We start from the raw sequence: 17561 nt of genomic DNA, 5'->3' as shown, positions 1-17561 counted from the left end.
CAGGGTGAGCAAATGAGAAGAGAGAGCGGAAAGGCAAAGGGAAAAAGGAGCAGAGCCCAAATACTGATGTCCCTTACCACAGGCCATCTGTCCTTTGCATGTCTTAAAGAGACCATAATGTCTAGCACTTTACAGGAAATTACTAACTTTTAAGAAATTTTTTCAGGGTCAGACAGCCCAGATAATCCCTGGAGTCCACTAGGACTGATCCAGAGGAATGGTCGGGTGTGGCCCAAAATTGCAAAAAAAAAAAAAAAGTGAATTTCTGTCAATGTAAAGAGTTGTGGATCATCTGAAGCATTTTCTGCAGGCTCTGATGTCCAATACCAGGGATTATGAAAAGACAGTTGAGCTAAGGAGCCTGTTGGCAGCCTGGTAAGAAGTTCAGGTACTTCTGCACGGCACAGACAGAGGCGGTGTGTGCGGGGTCGAAAGGGAGAGCTTGCAGCTATTTCACTGTGTTGGGAGTGTTTAGACATCTGGAGCTTGGTAAATTATATGTGGAATAGTAGTAACTGTTGATGAAAACTGCGTTTTTCAGATTTGTGTGCCCATGAAGTCTGACAACATTTTTTTTTTACATGTCTGCTATGTAGGTTTACACGAATTTGATCCAGGTCTATCCCAGTGCTGGACAAACAAATAGTCCTGGCTCTATTTAAAGGTTTTGTCTTTTAGGGACTAGAGCCAGAGTACACAGGGTAGGGAGTTTCCTTGGCATGCAGCCAACCCGGGTTTGATCCTTGGCACCCAATATGGTTCCCTGAGCACTGCCAGGGTAATTCCTGAATGCGGAGCCAGGAGTAGCCTTTGAGCACTGCCAGGTGTACTTCCCTCAAATAAATAAATAAGTTTTGTCTTTTTAAACATTCGTTTTGAGGTTAAGTGTTAAGTGCTTGGGAATCATTCATGCTCAGGCCACCAGGAAGCGTGCTGTGATGTTGGGGGCACATGTGTGCCAGGTACTGAATGACTGGCCAAGTCCCTTGGCCATGTTTTATTTTTTTGTTTTTTGTTTTGTTCTTGGGTCACACCCAGTGATGCTCAGGGATTACTCCTGGCTTTGAGCTCAGGAATCACTCCTGGCAGTGCTCAGGGGATCATATGGGATGCTGGGGATCAGACCTAGGTCGGCCACGTGCAACACAAGTGCCTCTCTGCTGTAATATCACTTCAGCCCCTGGATTCACTTATTTTTTTTTAGACAAAGTAAAACCAGACTCAACCCTTTATATTCTCAGTTGCATTCATGTAAAATCACTTCATGTTTAGCCAAAAAAGTTATCTTTTTTTTTTTTTTTGCCAGGGCTAGCAATTGAACCTAAGACCTCTCGTGCAGGCTTGCACCATCCCAGCCAGCTCCAGACTGTGGTCTCACTCATCTTTTAATGGCAAAGCATTTAGTTAGTTAAAATTTTTAAAAAGTTAAAATGCAGTCTGACTTGTTCATAATGTAAATATCTCTGAATTCTTCTACGCCATTTTGGTTGTATAAATAATACTGTGATGGGATAGTGTTAACAGTTCACACTTGTTCATAACTTTTAAAATGCACTTTGTGTTTTTATTATACACAATTGCTTTTAGTCTTCCCAATAAGTATGTAGTATAGGAATGTCACTATTATTATTATTTAGCAAATGAGGAATCTAATCTTTGTAGTGTTATAGCCTAACTTACTTGGACGGAATTAAAATAAGGCAGAGGCCAGACCTTTCCTCCCAATTCAAAGATTGATTTAATTAGTCTTGTCACACAGAAAAAGAGAACTGAGGACTAGAGAGATAGAACAGCGGGTAGGGCATTTGCTTACACAGAGCTCCTCTGAGTTCAATCCCTAACACCACATGTGGTGACCTAAGCACCTCCAGGAGTGAGCTCAGTGCCAGGAGTAAGCCCTGAGCACTGCTGAGTGTGGCCCCCAACCCCAAAAAATAGAGTAAAGGAAAACAAAGGAAAGGAACTGAGTAATCAAATGACTCTTGGGTGTCCCAAGTGAGTTCATCAGAGCGTGCACAGTCAGCTACTTGTTTTTCTAAACTGTAACATCAGGCTAAGAGGTCCCAGAGGTCAGGAATGCCTACATGGTGAGTCCCCTACACCACAAACCCCCATGCACCAGTTGGTGGAGCCCCAAGGACCCTCAAGCTCCACTGGGCCCTTGGAGCACCACAGCACTAGAACAAGCACTGAGCCATTCAACCCAGACCAGGACCACCTGCGCACCCAAAAAATATGCAAGAAAGAATTGTAGACCCACTTATAAAAAGTATATTTGCCTTCTCTACTGCAGCATAGGCAATCAGTCCCAGGGTACTTATGGAGAAAGGCTAGGGGTAGCCAAGCATTTCCAGTACAATGGGAAGTCAGGATGGGGGAAACCTGACATTCCAGTCACTTCCTAGGCATGGGACCCCTTTCTCCATCATCCGCAGAGGCAGATAGAAGAAGTGGAGGCCCAGCTTAGTTCCTTGGTTGTTTTCCTGTGACAGGTGCAGTTTGACGAGCGAGAGGACACCAAGTCCTGCACCATTGTCATCAATGATGATGATGTGTTTGAGAATATCGAAAGTTTCACCGTGGAGCTCAGCATGCCGGCATATGCCCTGTTAGGGGAGATCACCCAGGCCAAGGTCATTATCAATGACACTGAGGATGAACCCACTCTGGAGTTTGATAAGAAGACCTACCGAGTCAACGAGAGTGCCGGGTTTTTGTTTGCACCTATTGAAAGAAAAGGTCTGTCGGTGCCAAAGATGACACTATACCCACGACTAACATTTACTGGTGATAAACTAATCGTCTGTGTACCCAGTGCTCAGGAACCATATTAACTCTTGTGTATTGTTATTGTACATGCGCTAACTCATTCAGTTCTCTAGCACAACCTTTTCCTGAATCTCCCATATTGAGGAAGGTCAGAAAACTCTTAGTTAAAGTTCATAAAGTTTCATTTATTCTTCAATGAGACTAGAAGACCAGTTGTATTTAGCTTTGCAAATTATTTATAAATGCTAGATTCTTAATCACCCAATCTATGAATTATTTAGTAACCTTGATCAAAGAGAGAAGTTATGAGTTGTTAGACTTGGTCCCATTTAGCTCATGGAAGACAGAAAGTGTGTTTGAAAAATGCCCTACATAGAGAGTGTGGATGAGAAATGAACTATGAGGAAATAAAGGGCAATTCTTGAGGGATAAAGAAATCAAAGATTTGATGGGCTTATGAAAACAAAGATTGAATAGAGTTATGATTACATCAATACAGAGACTTGAAAACACATGGAAATTAAATTCCCATTCAAAGTCATAACAAGACTGTAAATGGTGATATCGGGTTTTTAATGAATCTGCTAATGGGGTATTAGTGTAACAAACACTGTGGCTAGCATAACCCCTTGGTGATGTCTCTTGGAACAAGCATCCCTGAGGTCTTGCCAGCAAAGTGGGCCCAAAGCAGGCTGTCACCCAAGGAAGTGGCAGCAAATAAGTAATTTGTAGAGAGGCGGGTGGATTTTATTTTGTTTTGTCTTTTTTTTTTTTTAAACAATCTTGCTTCTCCCTGGGAATTAAAGTGCAGAAGTTTATTCAGAAAGGCAGTGAACTGTTCTCAGAACACTACCTTCAGGACACAATTACTTTGCTTCTTAAAATACCAAAGATGCCGCTTATCTTTCTACCCACTGTGGTCTTAGCTGGTGAGCAGTGATTCTTGTGAATTAACAGAGCACAAAATTCACAAAATAGGAAATCCATTTTAAGTTGTGTGGTGGAATATCTGGGGCCTATTAAATCCTCAAGTGGTCTGTGCCAGTAGAACTTAAAACTAGGATACAGAGGGTTCCTTCGTGTTCACAGTTCAAACAGAAGTAGTCACAGCACCTGTCGGGCGAGGTCTAGCTCGGTTATGACCAGACTTGGCATTCTGAGAAGAGCTCGCTTAGATGTCTGTATTTCAGGGGACTCAAGCAGCATCGTGTCTGCAGTTTGCTACACGGTTCCTAAGTCGGCGATGGGCAGCAGCCTCTATGCTCTTGAATCGGGCTCTGATTTTAAATCGAGAGGAATGTCTGCGGAGAGTCGTGTGATCTTCGGGCCCGGGGTGACCAAGTCCACCTGTGACGTCATGCTCATTGACGACAGCGAGTATGAAGACGAAGAAGAGTTTGAGATTGTTCTGGCAGATGCCTCTGACAATGCCCGCATTGGGAGGGTGGCATCCGCCAAGGTGCTCATAAGTGGTCCCAATGACGCCTCCACCGTGTCCCTGGGCAACACGGCCTTCACGGTTAGCGAGGATGCAGGTAAGGGAGACCATCTCTGACTTCCAGCATGCCTTTCCGGTCGCTTTCTCTACCAGGTCCTCTTGGTTCTGGGGATGCCTTTAAGACACTCCAGGGCACCACTGTGGTTTGAGGCCATGCACCAAATCCAGGAATGTCTCCATGGTAAAGAAGAGGTGGTTTCATCAGTTTCTTTCTCATTCCTGGTGGCAGGGAGGGATTTGACTTAGAGCCGCACTGGCTGGACTCTCTGGTCCAGGAGACAGTCTGTGCGGTTTTTTGGCTTTGTTGAAAAAAGGGTATGTGATCTATTGAAGATGAATACGTTAGCGGTACCCTGCTAGCTGCTGAAACAAAATCAATTTCAAAAGTTGTCGTGTCTAGATAGTGTAATGTTTTTAATCACAAAATAGCCCAAAGCAGTCGGTGGCAGGCTCACGGCGCTCAGACTCGCTCACTCCTCTGCCTCCGCGGGGCCTGGACATGGTCTGCCTGCTGTCAGCAGATGCATAGCCAGAGGTCAGCAGCTGGGAGGAGTGTCCACTTCTCCGAGCCACCCAATCAAGATGTTTTCCCAGTTGGAGGGTGGTACTCAGAGAGCCAGTGAGAGCAAGGATTCCTGAGCACTTCCTGAATGCCAGAGACCAGGGCTGTGCATTCCAAACATTCTCACTTACATTCCAGATAACATTCCAGAGAAGAGCAAAGTGAGACTCAGGGAGGTCCTATATCATCAAGTAGTTAATACAGAAGAGTGGGATTAGAAATCAGAGCTTTCTATCAGAAATGTTCCTTTCACCATTCACCCAGTGACCAGCCCTGATATCCTGGTGCCCCATGGGCTTATTGTCTAGAGAAGTGTGATGGATGGGCTTTTTGCTAAGTTTTCTCTGACCTTGATTGTGAAACAGTTAAAAATCTACCTCTCGTTATTAGAACCCTACAAAGTATAATGTCACAGTGAACCAGAAGTTGAACTACATTCTGGAGAAAATCGATAAACAAGTAATGTCTGGGTGCGCACCACTTGGATTAAATAGGGAAATCAACCCAGTCAGGAATATTTAATTAGGAACATTCCGCTTCGGGTCCCATGGAGTTCCCTAGCTGGTTCTTCCTTAATTGAGTCTTTTCTAGTGCCTCCCCGAGGCCCCGGCCTCTGGGTTTCTTCTTTCTCTCAAGGCTTGGGATAGTTTTCACCAATCTCTCCTGTGAACATTCTCATTTGGGGAGCTACAGATCCACTTTCCGTTGGGGGTTGACCCTCAGGACCACCTCTATGAGGCTGCTTATGATCTGAGGCTGAATAAACAATGCTCAGTGGCCGCGTTCCATCTTCCCCGGGTTGGCCAGGAGATAGAAGCTCACCCCTGTCACTGCACCAGCAGCAGCAGGAGGTGAAGTCTCTACCGCTGCCACTGGGAGGGAGAGGGACTGAAGATGTTCCTTCTTTTCTGGCCCTGGGCTGATGCTGACATCTCTGGGCCTCCCACTCAGGTACCGTGAAGATCCCAGTTATCCGCCACGGCACTGACCTGTCTACCTTCACATCTGTCTGGTGTGCGACGCGCCCCTCAGACCCAGCGTCGGCCACGCCGGGAGTGGACTATGTCCCCAGCTCGAGGAAGGTGGAGTTTGGCGCAGGGGTCACTGAGCAGGTGAGTGAACTGCAGCCGAAGGTCAGGAGAGTTATTTTTAAAATGATACCACTGGAACTGGAGCAATAGCACAGCGGGTAGGGTATTTGCCTTGTACGTGGCTAACCTGGGTTTGATTCCCAGCACCCCGTAGGGTCCCCCAGCACCGCCAAGTGTAATTCCTGAGTGCAGAGCCCAGAGTCACCCCTGTGCATCGCCGGGTGTAACCCGAAAAGCAAAAGAAAAAAATAAATAAAATGATATCACTAGTCTGCTAAATATAGCTATCTCTAGTCCAAATGCCGCACCCCTAACAGTACTGCTTCCCTTCATTGATTTAGGTTAGAAACCACACACCTAGAATTTTGGTTAGAAACCACAGATCTAGGCATGAGAACAATAGGAGAGTGGGTTGGGCCTTGCCTTGCACTTGGCAGACCTGGATTTGGTCCCCGGCACCACATATGGTCCCTCCCAAACCAGGAGTGAACCCAGAGCACAGAGCTAGGAGTAATCCCTGAGCACCGACAGGTGTGACCCCAAACCAAAATGAAACAAACAAAAAGAAACCACAGAGGTCATTTTGTGTTAATCGTTCCTATGGATTATAAAACATACTTAAAGGGCCAGGGAGCTAGCACAGAGGCTAGCGCTTGCTTCACCTGCAGGAAACATAGATTCACTTCCCAGCAGCACATAGTTCCAGTTTTCCAAGCACTAAACACCGTCAGCTGTGACCCCCAAATAAACAGAACATGTCCTTGAAGGAGTCCAGGTGGTGGTGCAGTGTGAGATTGTGAGATCTCTGCCCATGTCTCTGTGGCTCTACCCTCTATGAGCCTCAGTGCCATAGCAGTTCCCAAGTACACAACTTCCAGGTGAGTGGCAGCACCACCACTCTAGAAGGTGCTCACACCTCCATGAAAGAAGTGTGTGGGCACCACAGACAAGAGTGTGACCCTTGGTGGGTATTTGTGTGTGAGACCCTAGTGATTCCCCACCCATACTCTTAGCAAGCACAATGATTGGAATCTGTGTGAGCACCACAGCCAAGAGTATGAACCCCTGTGAGCATGTGTACAAGTGTACAAGCTCAAAGGACCATGACCCAAGAAAGCACCTTGGGCCAGTTTCAAGCACCACGACCTGCTGTTTAAGAACACACCAAGCGTGTGTGCAAACCCCAGTCCTTGCTACGCCATCAACAGAGGGAAGAGAGAATAAAAGTGAATTCCTTTACCAATGAAACACTTAACCAAGAATAATGTAGTTGGGGGCTGGAGTGATAGTACAGTGGGTAAGGTACTTGCCTTGCAAGTGGCCAACCAGAATTTGATCCCAGCATCCCATATGGTCCCCAAAGTCCTGCCAGAAAGGAAGTGCAGACCAGGTGTAAGCCCAGAGCATCTACCAGGTATGGTCCCCAAACCAACAAAAGAATAAAAAATGTATTCTAAGGAATAATATAATAATGATGATAATGATAATAATAATGTATTCTAGAGACCACCAAAGAAAGCTTCCCAAAGGCAAATGGGTGTTAAGTATTTTGCTATCTATATTGTTGGTTTGGTTTGGTTTTCAAATTATTTTAATTATTTAAATGTCTGGTATATAATTGATACGTATGATATATGCTGGTTTCAGGGGTACATGATTCGATATTTGTCTATATTATGAATATATATAATTAATACAAGTCTATTAACACCCTGGTTTTTCTTCTAGTATTGCACCTTGACTATCCTGGATGACACTCAGTATCCAGTAATCGAAGGGCTGGAGACCTTTGTGGTCTTCCTCAGCTCAGCACAAGGGGCCGAACTGACCAAACCCTTCCAGGCTGTTATTGCAATTAATGACACATTCCAAGATGGTAAGTAACTGGGGTGACAGCAGGTGACTAAGAGGACTACACTTCTGACTTTCCTCGTCTTCCATGTAGAAGACATTAAAATTCATTTCCATTTCCATTCAAGAAGTGAATGTAGTTGTGTGTGTGTGTGTGTGTGTGTGTGTGTGTGTGTGTGTGTGAGTGAGCACATACACATACACATTTTTATATAGAAATAACTATGCATTTCTGGCACATAAAAGTCAGGATGTATTATAACAGATGCTTTAATAGTGCTGTAAATCTTGAACAATGAGTTAAAGGTAGCACTGTCCTCCTGTTGTTCATCGATTTCCTCTAGCGGGCACCAGTAACATCTCCATTGTGAGACGTGTTGTTACTGTTTTTGGCATATCGAATACACCACGGGGAGCTTGTCAGGCTCTGCTGTGCAGGCGGTATACTCTCAGTAGCTTGCCGGGCTCTCCAAGAGAGGCAGAGGAATCGAACCCGGGTCAGCTGCATGCAAGGCAAATGCTCTACCCGCTGTGCTATTGCTCCTGAAAAGTAACTATATATGGAATAAATATAAAAAGATATCACGAAGGACCTTATATTTAATCAATGTTCATATTGATAGAAGTTTATTGAATCAGGTCCAAGGGGCACGTGCCTTATGGCCAACTGAATTTGATCTCCAGCACCACAAATACACCCCTCACCCAGAACCACCAGGAGAGATTCCAGAGCACAGAGCTAGGAGTAAGCCTAGCACACTTCCAGGTGTAGCCTAAAATCCAAATGCCCCCACCCCCGCTAAAAAAATAGAAGAAAAAGAAGTTTATGAATGGATAATAAAATATAGTTTTGTTGGATGGAAAGATTTTATATATCTATATATATGTACTTGTATGTATATAGATATATGTATAATATAAATCACGGTCACGGTTCTTCCGTTATTCATCGATTTGCTCTAGCGGGTCCAGTAACATCTCCATCGTGAGACTTGTTGTTACTGTGTTTGGCATATTGAATACGTCTCAGGTAGCTTGCCAGGCTTTGCTGTGCAGATGAGACACTCTCGGTAGCTTCCCGGGCTCTCCGAGAGGGGAGGAGAAATCAAACCCGGCTGGGCCGGGCTGGCTGCATGCAAGGCAAACGATGTACCGCTGTGCTATCGCTCTAGCCCATGATGTAAATATAAAATTTTAATGAATCCATATTTGAAAACCCGTGAGACTATGAAAAAAACACTTTGGCTTTGAATGCTATGGGAGGTGAAGAGAAGAAAATGCAATGAGACTGAATATGGCTAAGTTCAAAGAGGTCTTAAGTTCCAGACTAGGGAGTTTGAGCAGAGGGGAGTGGCACATGCTAGGAGCAGAGGAGAGGTATGTTTGTGTGTAGGAATTGATCATTGATTCTCCCGAGAAAGGTGTGCAGAAGTGAGTAGGCACAGGGAAATGAGAAAAATAGGAGTCGCCACCCAAGATCTCACCTAAACAACATGAGAATGAACAGAGAAGAATAGTGGCATCTCTGAAAGGACTGCAGAAATTTAGAATTGTCCAATGCTAGATTGAGTCAAACCTCCCGGCAAAAGCAGGGAGAACCCTCCTCAGTCACGTCACGGTCCTCCCGTCATTCATCGATTTGCTCAAGTGGGCCCAGTAACGTCTCCATCGTGAGACTTGTTGTTACTGTGTTTGGCATATTGAATACACCACGGGTAGCTTGCCAGGCTTTGCCGTGCTGGCGAGATACTCTCAGTAGCTTGCCAGGCTCTCTGAGAGGGGCAGAGGAATCGAACCAGGCTTGGCTGGGCCAGCTGAGCGCAAGGCAAACGCTCTACCCGCTGTGCTATTGCTCCAGCCCTCCCTCCTCAGTATCCACCCAAATTGCCATAGAGCCTGTGATTCAACTTTTCCATCCTCTGAGAAGTCACTGAAGATGAACAGGAAGCACAATTGGGTGATTGTCAAAGTTTCTATTTATTTTTAAATAACTTACTTCTACAAAGATGATAATCAAATGACTAAGAAGGTAAAAGGCAGACCATGATGTTCTTCCTTCTGTCTTCCAATTCTGCAGTTCTCTTTCCTGCACACACTTTTTACCAATAATTTTGTAGTATCCTATGTGTGGTGTGAGTGTGAGAGTTGGGTGAGTAGGCATGTATGTCGAGGTTAGCAGATAGATAAATACATACAGGTATGTGTGTCTAGTTTTAGTGTGTATAATCAAAGTGACATCTTATTTTAGAGCTATTTCTATTGAAATTTAATGCACATGATTAAAATTCACCTTCTTGGATGATTCTGCGAGTTTTCATACATGCACACAGTTCCCTGCCTGCTCCCCTGTTAAGATGTCAAACAATTCCAACCCTTCACGTTCTCACGCCCCTCTGTAGTCAACTTCCATGTCCAATGCCTGCCAAACACTGCTCTGTCCACTCTCCCTAAAGATTTGCCATTTTCAAAATGTCATAAAAGTAGAATCCTGTAATATGTAGCATCTTGAATCTAGTTTCTTTCGCTTAGTATAATGTACTTGAGGGGCCAAAGTGATAGTACAGCAGGTAAGGCACTTGCCTTGCATGTGGCTGAGCCTGGTTCTGTCCCCAGCGTCCCATATGGTCCCTGAGCATAGTCAGGAGTGATCCCAGAGCACAAAGCCAGGAGTTATCCCAGAGCACAAAGCAGGAGTTAGCCCTGAGCACTACCTGATGTAGTCCTTCCTCACTCCCCTAAAAAAAGAATAATAGTACTAATCCACTTGAGGCATCCGTGCAATACATATGAGTAGTGCATCCCTTTCATTGCTGAGTATTTTCTCATTGTCTTCATGTACCACAGGGATTTTTTTCCCATCATTCACATGTTCAATGGCATTTGCTTTAGTTTCAGATTTGGGCTGCTAGAACTAAAATGCTTAAATATTTGCATATAGGTTTTCCTATGAATATGGTTTCCAATTCTTTTGGGTAAATGCTTAAAAGTGAGTGCTTGGGGTAAAATGGTAAGTGTTTAACATTATAAATAAATGCCAGAGTGTTTTCCGTAGTGGATGTGACCTTTTACATTATTACCAGTAGTATATAGGAATTCTAGTTGTTCCGCCTCATCACCAACATGTGATATTGTTAAGATTTTGTAACCTTTTTAAGTTAGTATAATAGGTTCCTAGTGATACCCTGTGGTTTTAAGGTCATTTCCCTAGTGACAAATGACAATAAAATCTTTTCAGGTGCCTGCTTGCCGATTTCTTTGGTGACGTATTTTGTTAAAATATTTACCCCTTTTAAATTGCACTAGCCCTTTCTATTGTTGCATTGTTATAAATTCTGAATTAATACTTGCGTTCTGAAAATATATGCAAATATTGATAGATTTTGAGTCACATATAGTGCTCAGAACTTTGTGTTCAAGGTTTGTGCTCAAGGTTTACTCCGGACTTCATGCTCAGGGGTCACTCTTAGCAGTGCTTGGGTAATCATATGTGGTACCAGGGATTAAACTGGGGTCAGTCACGTGTAAGACAAAGTGCCTTACCCACTAGTCTTTCTCTCTGGCTCCTTTTGGAAAAGTTGAAAATGAAAGCCAGGCCAAAAGTCCTAAACTTCAAGTCCTAAAATCAAAGCTTCACCACTTCCTTGCTCTTTAGCCTTACTCTAATAGTTTGAGATTACTAAGCCTCATTTTCTATGCATAATTAATGGAAATACTACCTCACAAGGTTATTGTATGGATTAAATTAGATAAATCTGAAAATATCATATTTGGCACATAAATTTTATTCTGTGTTCATATCTTTTCTTCTTGACACATATGTAGTTTATGAGACTTTCCAATAAAGTATCAGTAATACACACAAACCTTATTTTACTGTGATCAACAAGAAAGATCCCATTTAGATTGTTCTCCATATTTTGTCGATGGCCTTTAGCATTGCAAGTGTAGAAAATGAAACTGTTAAAACATTTCTCCTCTTTCATGAAAGCTACATCAATACATAATCATTTGAGAATTTATCCCACAAAAAAGAAATCCCCAAACCTATTTCAGAAACCCATTGTTGTGTCCAACAGGTGCTTGGGTTAATTTTCCTTCCATACGGTAATAGCAAAGAATAGCTTGTGCTGAGTTTTTCTCCATGTGTATTGGGGGGGGGGGAATCTGATGGTATCTCTAACCTTCAGTTTGTGAAAAGGAGGTTGAATCAGCTGTTTAGGATCACACCCAGAGGCGGTGAAGAAGGCGCAGTTAAACCAGATCTTAGGGACAGACTCAAAAGGATGGAGCCCATCCTTGTGTGAGGCAGAGTTTAATCCCCAGCATGGCAAGTTCTGCCCCCTGACCCTCCCCACACTGCCAATTCCATCATTTCCGTGAAGACCCCGTCAAATCCCCAGCATCGGTATTTGCGTTTCCCTTGTCGGTTACCAAAAACATGAGTGAGCCCAGCAGCTAGTGAACATGGTCTGTGGCTAAGACAGTGCTCAGTCTTCTGTGGGATCTACAGAGGGGTGGAAAAGAGTCCCTGATCTCTGTCAGGACACATGACACATAAAATGGTGACACATGAACAGTCCAGGCCCTGGACCAGAAAGAGAAGCTTCTCCCGGGCACTGCTGTGGTGAGGGAAATAGATTGTGAAAGGCACGTTCACAGCACAGGTGCTTCAGAGTGAGCGCCAGGCCACCATCACGTGCTGCAGTGCTGTGCGAACTGACCGCCAAGCCAGGCCCCGCGTGACAGTGGCCTGTAGGGCTGTAGAGGATGGCAGGAAGTGACCTGTCCCGGGCATGTGATGCAGTGTCTGCCCGTGCTGGGCCCTGCTTTGTATCGTTGCTTTGGCCTGTGCTAGTGACATGGTACTCCTGAGCTCTTTTGTTCTCATCTCCTGGACCGGGGTCAGGAGTATTTTTAAAAGCAGAGACAGTTTCCAGCCAGCTTCCAAATCAGAAAAATCATTTGCCCCTTTCCTTGCTCCTGCCGCTGCTTCTGCTTCTGCTTCTGCTTCTTCTGCTGCTGCCGCTGCTTCTTCTTCTTCTCCTCCTCCTCCTCCTCCTCCTCCTCCTCCTCCTCCTCCTCCTCCTCCTCTTCTTCTTCTTCTTCTTCTTCTTCTTCTTCTTCTTCTTCTTCTTCTTCTTCTTCTTCTTCTTCTTCTCCTCCTCCTCCTTCTCTCCTGTCCTCCTCCCCCTACTCCTCCCCCTCCTTCTTCTTCTCTTCCTTTTCCTCCTCCTCCTCCTCCTCCTCCTCCTCCTCTTCTTCATCTTCTTCTTATTATTATTCTCCTTCTCTCCTCCTCCTCCTTCTTCTTTCCTTCTTCCTTTCTTCCCCTCTCCACCCTCTCTCTGGAAAGAATAAGGAGAATGGTTAGTACTTTGTTAAATAACAAAAAGGACTCTCCTACAGCTCAAGAGAAAACTTGAGTTGCTTACTATATGGCAGAATGTACACATTATCATTTGCACTTTTTTTTTCTTTTTGGGTCACACCGAGCGATGCACAGGGGTTATTCCTGGCTCTGCCCTCAGGAATTGCCCCTGGTGGTGCTCAGGGGACCATATGGGATGCTGGGAATCGAACCCGGGTTGGCCGCGTGTAAGGCAAACGCCCTACCCGCTGTGCGATTGCTCCAGCCCCTCATTTTCACATTTTAACTTTCTCATCTGACAAGGTGCCTGGGAGACCAGCAAGAGGACCAGCAAGAGGACCCAGTCCAAAGCACTGGGTCATCTGCCATGCACACCAGCCCTTTCTTATTGCTGCTGCTTTTGACCTGGCAACAAGTGTACTCCCCTGCCAGGCCAGGTCCTTGCCAGGCACCTTTTAACAGTGTAGCCACCTGACAGGATGACAGAGCCCTTGCCACATGCAGACCCTAAGACCAGCATTATTACTAACTTCCCTTTAGGTAGAGAATTCTGTTAAGAGGGGATTTCTGTTTTGCTTATTGCTTTTTGCCTTTGTTTTTTAGTACTCATTGGTAACTGTTAGCCTTGAACCAGATAGAACCTTTGTTTCAGTTGTGTTATTGCCAACAGGTCTGAGCTGTGGGCAGGCTGGAGCTTCTTACATACCGTCATGAAGAATGCTTGGGTGCTCCCTCCCTCCCTCCCTTCCTCCCTCCCTCCCTCCCTCCCTTCCTTCCGTCCTTCCTTCCTTCCTTCCTTCCTTCCTTCCTTCTTTCCTTCCTTCCATCCATCCTTCCTACCTTCTTTCCTTCCTCTTTTATCTTTCCTTCTTCCTTCCTCCATTCTTCCTTTCTTCCTTTCCCTCCCTCTCCCCTTCCTTCCTTCCTTCCTTCCTTCCTTCCTTCCTTCTTTTCTTCCTTCATTCTGATTTCTTTTCTTCCTCCTTCCTTCCTCTATTTTCCTTCCTTCCTCCCTTCCTTCCTTCCTTCTTTCCTTCCTCTTTTCCATCCTCCTTCCTCTCTCCCTCCCTTGCCCCCTTTATTCCTCTTTCCTTCTGTCCTTCCTTCCTCCATTCCTCCTACCGCCCCTTGTTTGACCAGGGCAGGACAGTCAGAAAGACGTGACTCGTTTACATCCTGGGTGCATTCAAGAGAACTGTAGCTTTCGGTCTGCTTCCTGCAGTAACTAGAGTGTTGACTTAAAACTGGGGGCAGAACTTAGGACCTCTTATCTTGTTCTTTCAGACATTAATAACTGGCAATCAAGATGATATATCAGTAGGTTTTACTGTTATCTGTTAGGTGTTGTGGTATGTAAGGAGGGGGAAAGGACCCTTCCTGTTGATAATCCTGGAGCTGTGGCAATCAATGCCATCATGTTATAATTCCCACCAAAATGTGAGTGTCTGTTGTGCCTGGTACTCTATTGAAACCCCTGCATAATTGTTTCATTAAATTCCCTAATAAATGTTAACATTTACAATCTGGGGCATGGGCCATACCCAGCAGTGCTTGGGGCTTATTCCTGGCTCTGCGCTCAGGGATCACTGCTGGCAGGCTCAGGGGACCATATGGGGTGCCAAGGATCATGTTCAAGGCCAACACCTAATGCTGTAATATCTGGTCCCTGTATTTACAATTTATTTTATGTTTCTGTTTTGGGGACTCCACCTGGTGTGCTCAGGACTTGCTCTTGTTCTGTGTTCAGGGATCACTGTCACATCCCCCTTGGAGCATCTGTAGTGCTAGAGCTCCAACTGGAGTTGGCCACATGGAAGTTAAACCCCTGAACCCCCCCTATACTGTCTGATATATATATTTGAGTGAGTGAGCCCAGCTCACTCATGGGATTTTATATATATATATATATATATTTTAAATCCCATGGCTCCGAAGAATTTATGGCACTTGGCTTCTGTCATACAGCTAATAAGTAGCCCAGCTGGGACTGTCCCTTTGTTCTGAAGCTCTTGTCTTAAGTCACTATTTGACCACAGTCCTTACCACAAGTCAGATGAGCTTTGTCAGTTATAAAGAATCAAGTTACATTGTAACAGGAGTCACAGACTAGGGACCCACTGGCCAAATTTAGCGCATGCATATGTTTTGTTGGGCCCTAAACGTTTTATTACACGCACGTGTGTGTGCTTGCATGTGTGTGCGCATGCGTGTGTGTGTGTGTGTGTGTGTGTGTGCATGTGTGTGTGTGTGTATGTGGCTGGGAACTGAACCCGGGGCCAAGTCTGCCATCTACCACTGACCACATCCCTGTCCCTCTTTCCCCTATTTTAATTAGTTGCCACCTTAGTGTTTCAGAGATGAGCCTTCAAAATCTAGGTCCCTTCTGGCTTTGCTCAAAACGAGGTAGCTCTGCCAGCAGAGGCAGGATGCTGAGAAGGCCATCCCACATCCCACTGTCCCGTGCCTGCTATCTCCTCCCTACCAGTTTCCCACTCTCCCCTGTTTCCTGCTTGAGCCAGGACACATGTGAGTGTGGTCATTTGGCACCGACCGACTCTCTCTTTGCCTTGTTGTCAGCATTCACGAAATTTTCACGTTTTATTACACGCACGTGTGTGTGCTTGCATGTGTGTGCGCATGCATGTGTGTGTGTGTGTGTGCATGTGTGTGTGTGTATGTGTGTGTGTGTGTGTATGCGTGTGTGTGTGTGTGTGTGTGTGTGCATGTGTGTGTGTGTGTATGTGGCTGGGAACTGAACCCGGGGCCAAGTCTGCCATCTACACTGACCACATCCCTGTCCCTCTTTCCCCTATTTTAATTAGTTGCCTATTTTAATTAGTGCTGAAGCCTCCGCCCAAGTTTGTTCAGTGGCCGTTTTCTGTACTGGCCTCGCCTGCCTTTGAGAGGGTGACCATACTCCGAAACTGAACAAAAGCAGCTGCGCCAGGGAGCTGGTACAGGCGTTAGGGCATGCCTGGCATATGACACACTCTAATTTGATCCCTAAACCACATAGGGTCCTCCGAGCACTGCCAGGAATAAGCCCTGAGCACCCCTGGCTGTGGCCCCCAAACCAAAATAAATAAATAAAACATTTCTTTTTTTTAAAATTAATAAATATAACTTGGGCTGGAAAGATAGCACAGCGGGTAGGGCATTTACCTTACACGCGGCCGACCTGGGTTTGATTCCTCCGCCCCTCTCGGAGAGTCAGGCAAGCTACCAAGAGTAACTCGCCCACATGGCAGAGCCTGGCAAGCTCCCCGTGACATATTCAATATGCCTAAAACAATAACAACAAGTCTCATAATGTGTTGTGAGATGTTACTGGTGCCCGCTCGAGCAAAAAGATGAACAACGGGAAGACAGTGCTACAGTGCAATAAATATAACTTATTAATAAATTAAAACAAACTCCAAAGGAAAGGCAGTTGTGAAAGGTGGCGGTTCTGTGTCACTAGGGCCACACTCAGCGTGAAGAAGCTCTCTGGCCCGGCCACTGAGCAGCCTTCCTGAGTGCAGCACCCTCCTTCCTCCGTGGGACCCCCTCTTCCCCCACCCCACCGCAGTTCTTTCATGCCCAGGGACTGTGAGGGCTGCCAAGGCCGCCTCCTGTCTCCTGCTAATGGTGCCTCCGCCCTCTCTCCGCCCTCTCTCCGCAGTGCCCAGCATGCAGTTCTCCAAGGAGTCGCTGCGGGTGCAGGAGAAGGATGGCGTCCTGCATGTGCCCATCGTGCGCAGCGGAGACCTGAGCTACGCGTCCTCCGTGCGCTGCTGCACGCGCGGCCTCTCGGCGCGGGTCATGGAAGACTTCGAGGAGCGGAGAAACGCGGACTCTTCCCGGATCACCTTCCTGAAAGGGGACAAAGTGAGTGGCTTCCTGGTGGCCCGAAGGAAAACGGGTCTCTTGTAACACCAGTTACCTGTTTAACGCACGAAAAATTCAAAACTATGCATTTGATTAAAATTAAACATCAGAATACCTGGATTTAGAAAGAAAGAGAGAGAGAGAAAGAAGGAAGGAAGGAAGGAAGGAAGGAAGGAAGGAAGGAAGGAAGGAAGGAAGGAAGGAAGGAAGGAAGGAAGGAAGGGAGGGAGGGAGGGAGAAGGGAGGGAGGAAGAAAGAAAGAAAGAAAGAAAGAAAGAAAGAAAGAAAGAAAGAAAGAAAGAAAGAAAGAAGGAAGGAAGGAAGGAAGAGGAAGGGAAGGAAGGAAGGAAGGAAGGAAGGAAGGAAGGAAGGAAGGAAGGAAGGAAGGGAGGGAGGGAGGGAGGGAGGGAAAGAAGGAAGGAAGGAAGAAAGGAGGGAGGGAGGGAGGAAGGAAGGAAGGAAGGAAGGAAGGAAGAAAGAAAGAAAGAAAGAAAGAAAGAAAGAAAGAAAGAAAGAAAGAAAGGAAGGAAGAAAGGAAGGTCTCTTTTTCTTCGG

General features: G+C 45.6%; 1 protein-coding gene across 1 annotated transcript in view; it reads left to right on the top strand.

Annotated features, from left to right (window-relative positions):
- FRAS1 (Fraser extracellular matrix complex subunit 1) overlaps positions 1-17561 on the top strand; it is a 508077-nt gene that overhangs the window by 441879 nt on the left and 48637 nt on the right. Inside the window, exons 55-59 of the mRNA XM_056111320.1 lie at positions 2493-2739; positions 3960-4304; positions 5781-5941; positions 7649-7796; positions 16801-17006. Coding sequence (XP_055967295.1) covers positions 2493-2739; positions 3960-4304; positions 5781-5941; positions 7649-7796; positions 16801-17006 — 1107 coding nt within the window. The remainder of the gene's footprint in view (positions 1-2492; positions 2740-3959; positions 4305-5780; positions 5942-7648; positions 7797-16800; positions 17007-17561) is intronic.

Source organism: Sorex fumeus, unplaced genomic scaffold (genome assembly GCF_029834395.1).
Source record: "Sorex fumeus unplaced genomic scaffold, SorFum_2.1 ptg000013l, whole genome shotgun sequence".
Classification (NCBI taxonomy): Eukaryota; Metazoa; Chordata; class Mammalia; order Eulipotyphla; family Soricidae; genus Sorex; species Sorex fumeus.
This window is presented reverse-complemented; position numbering and strand designations above follow the sequence as displayed.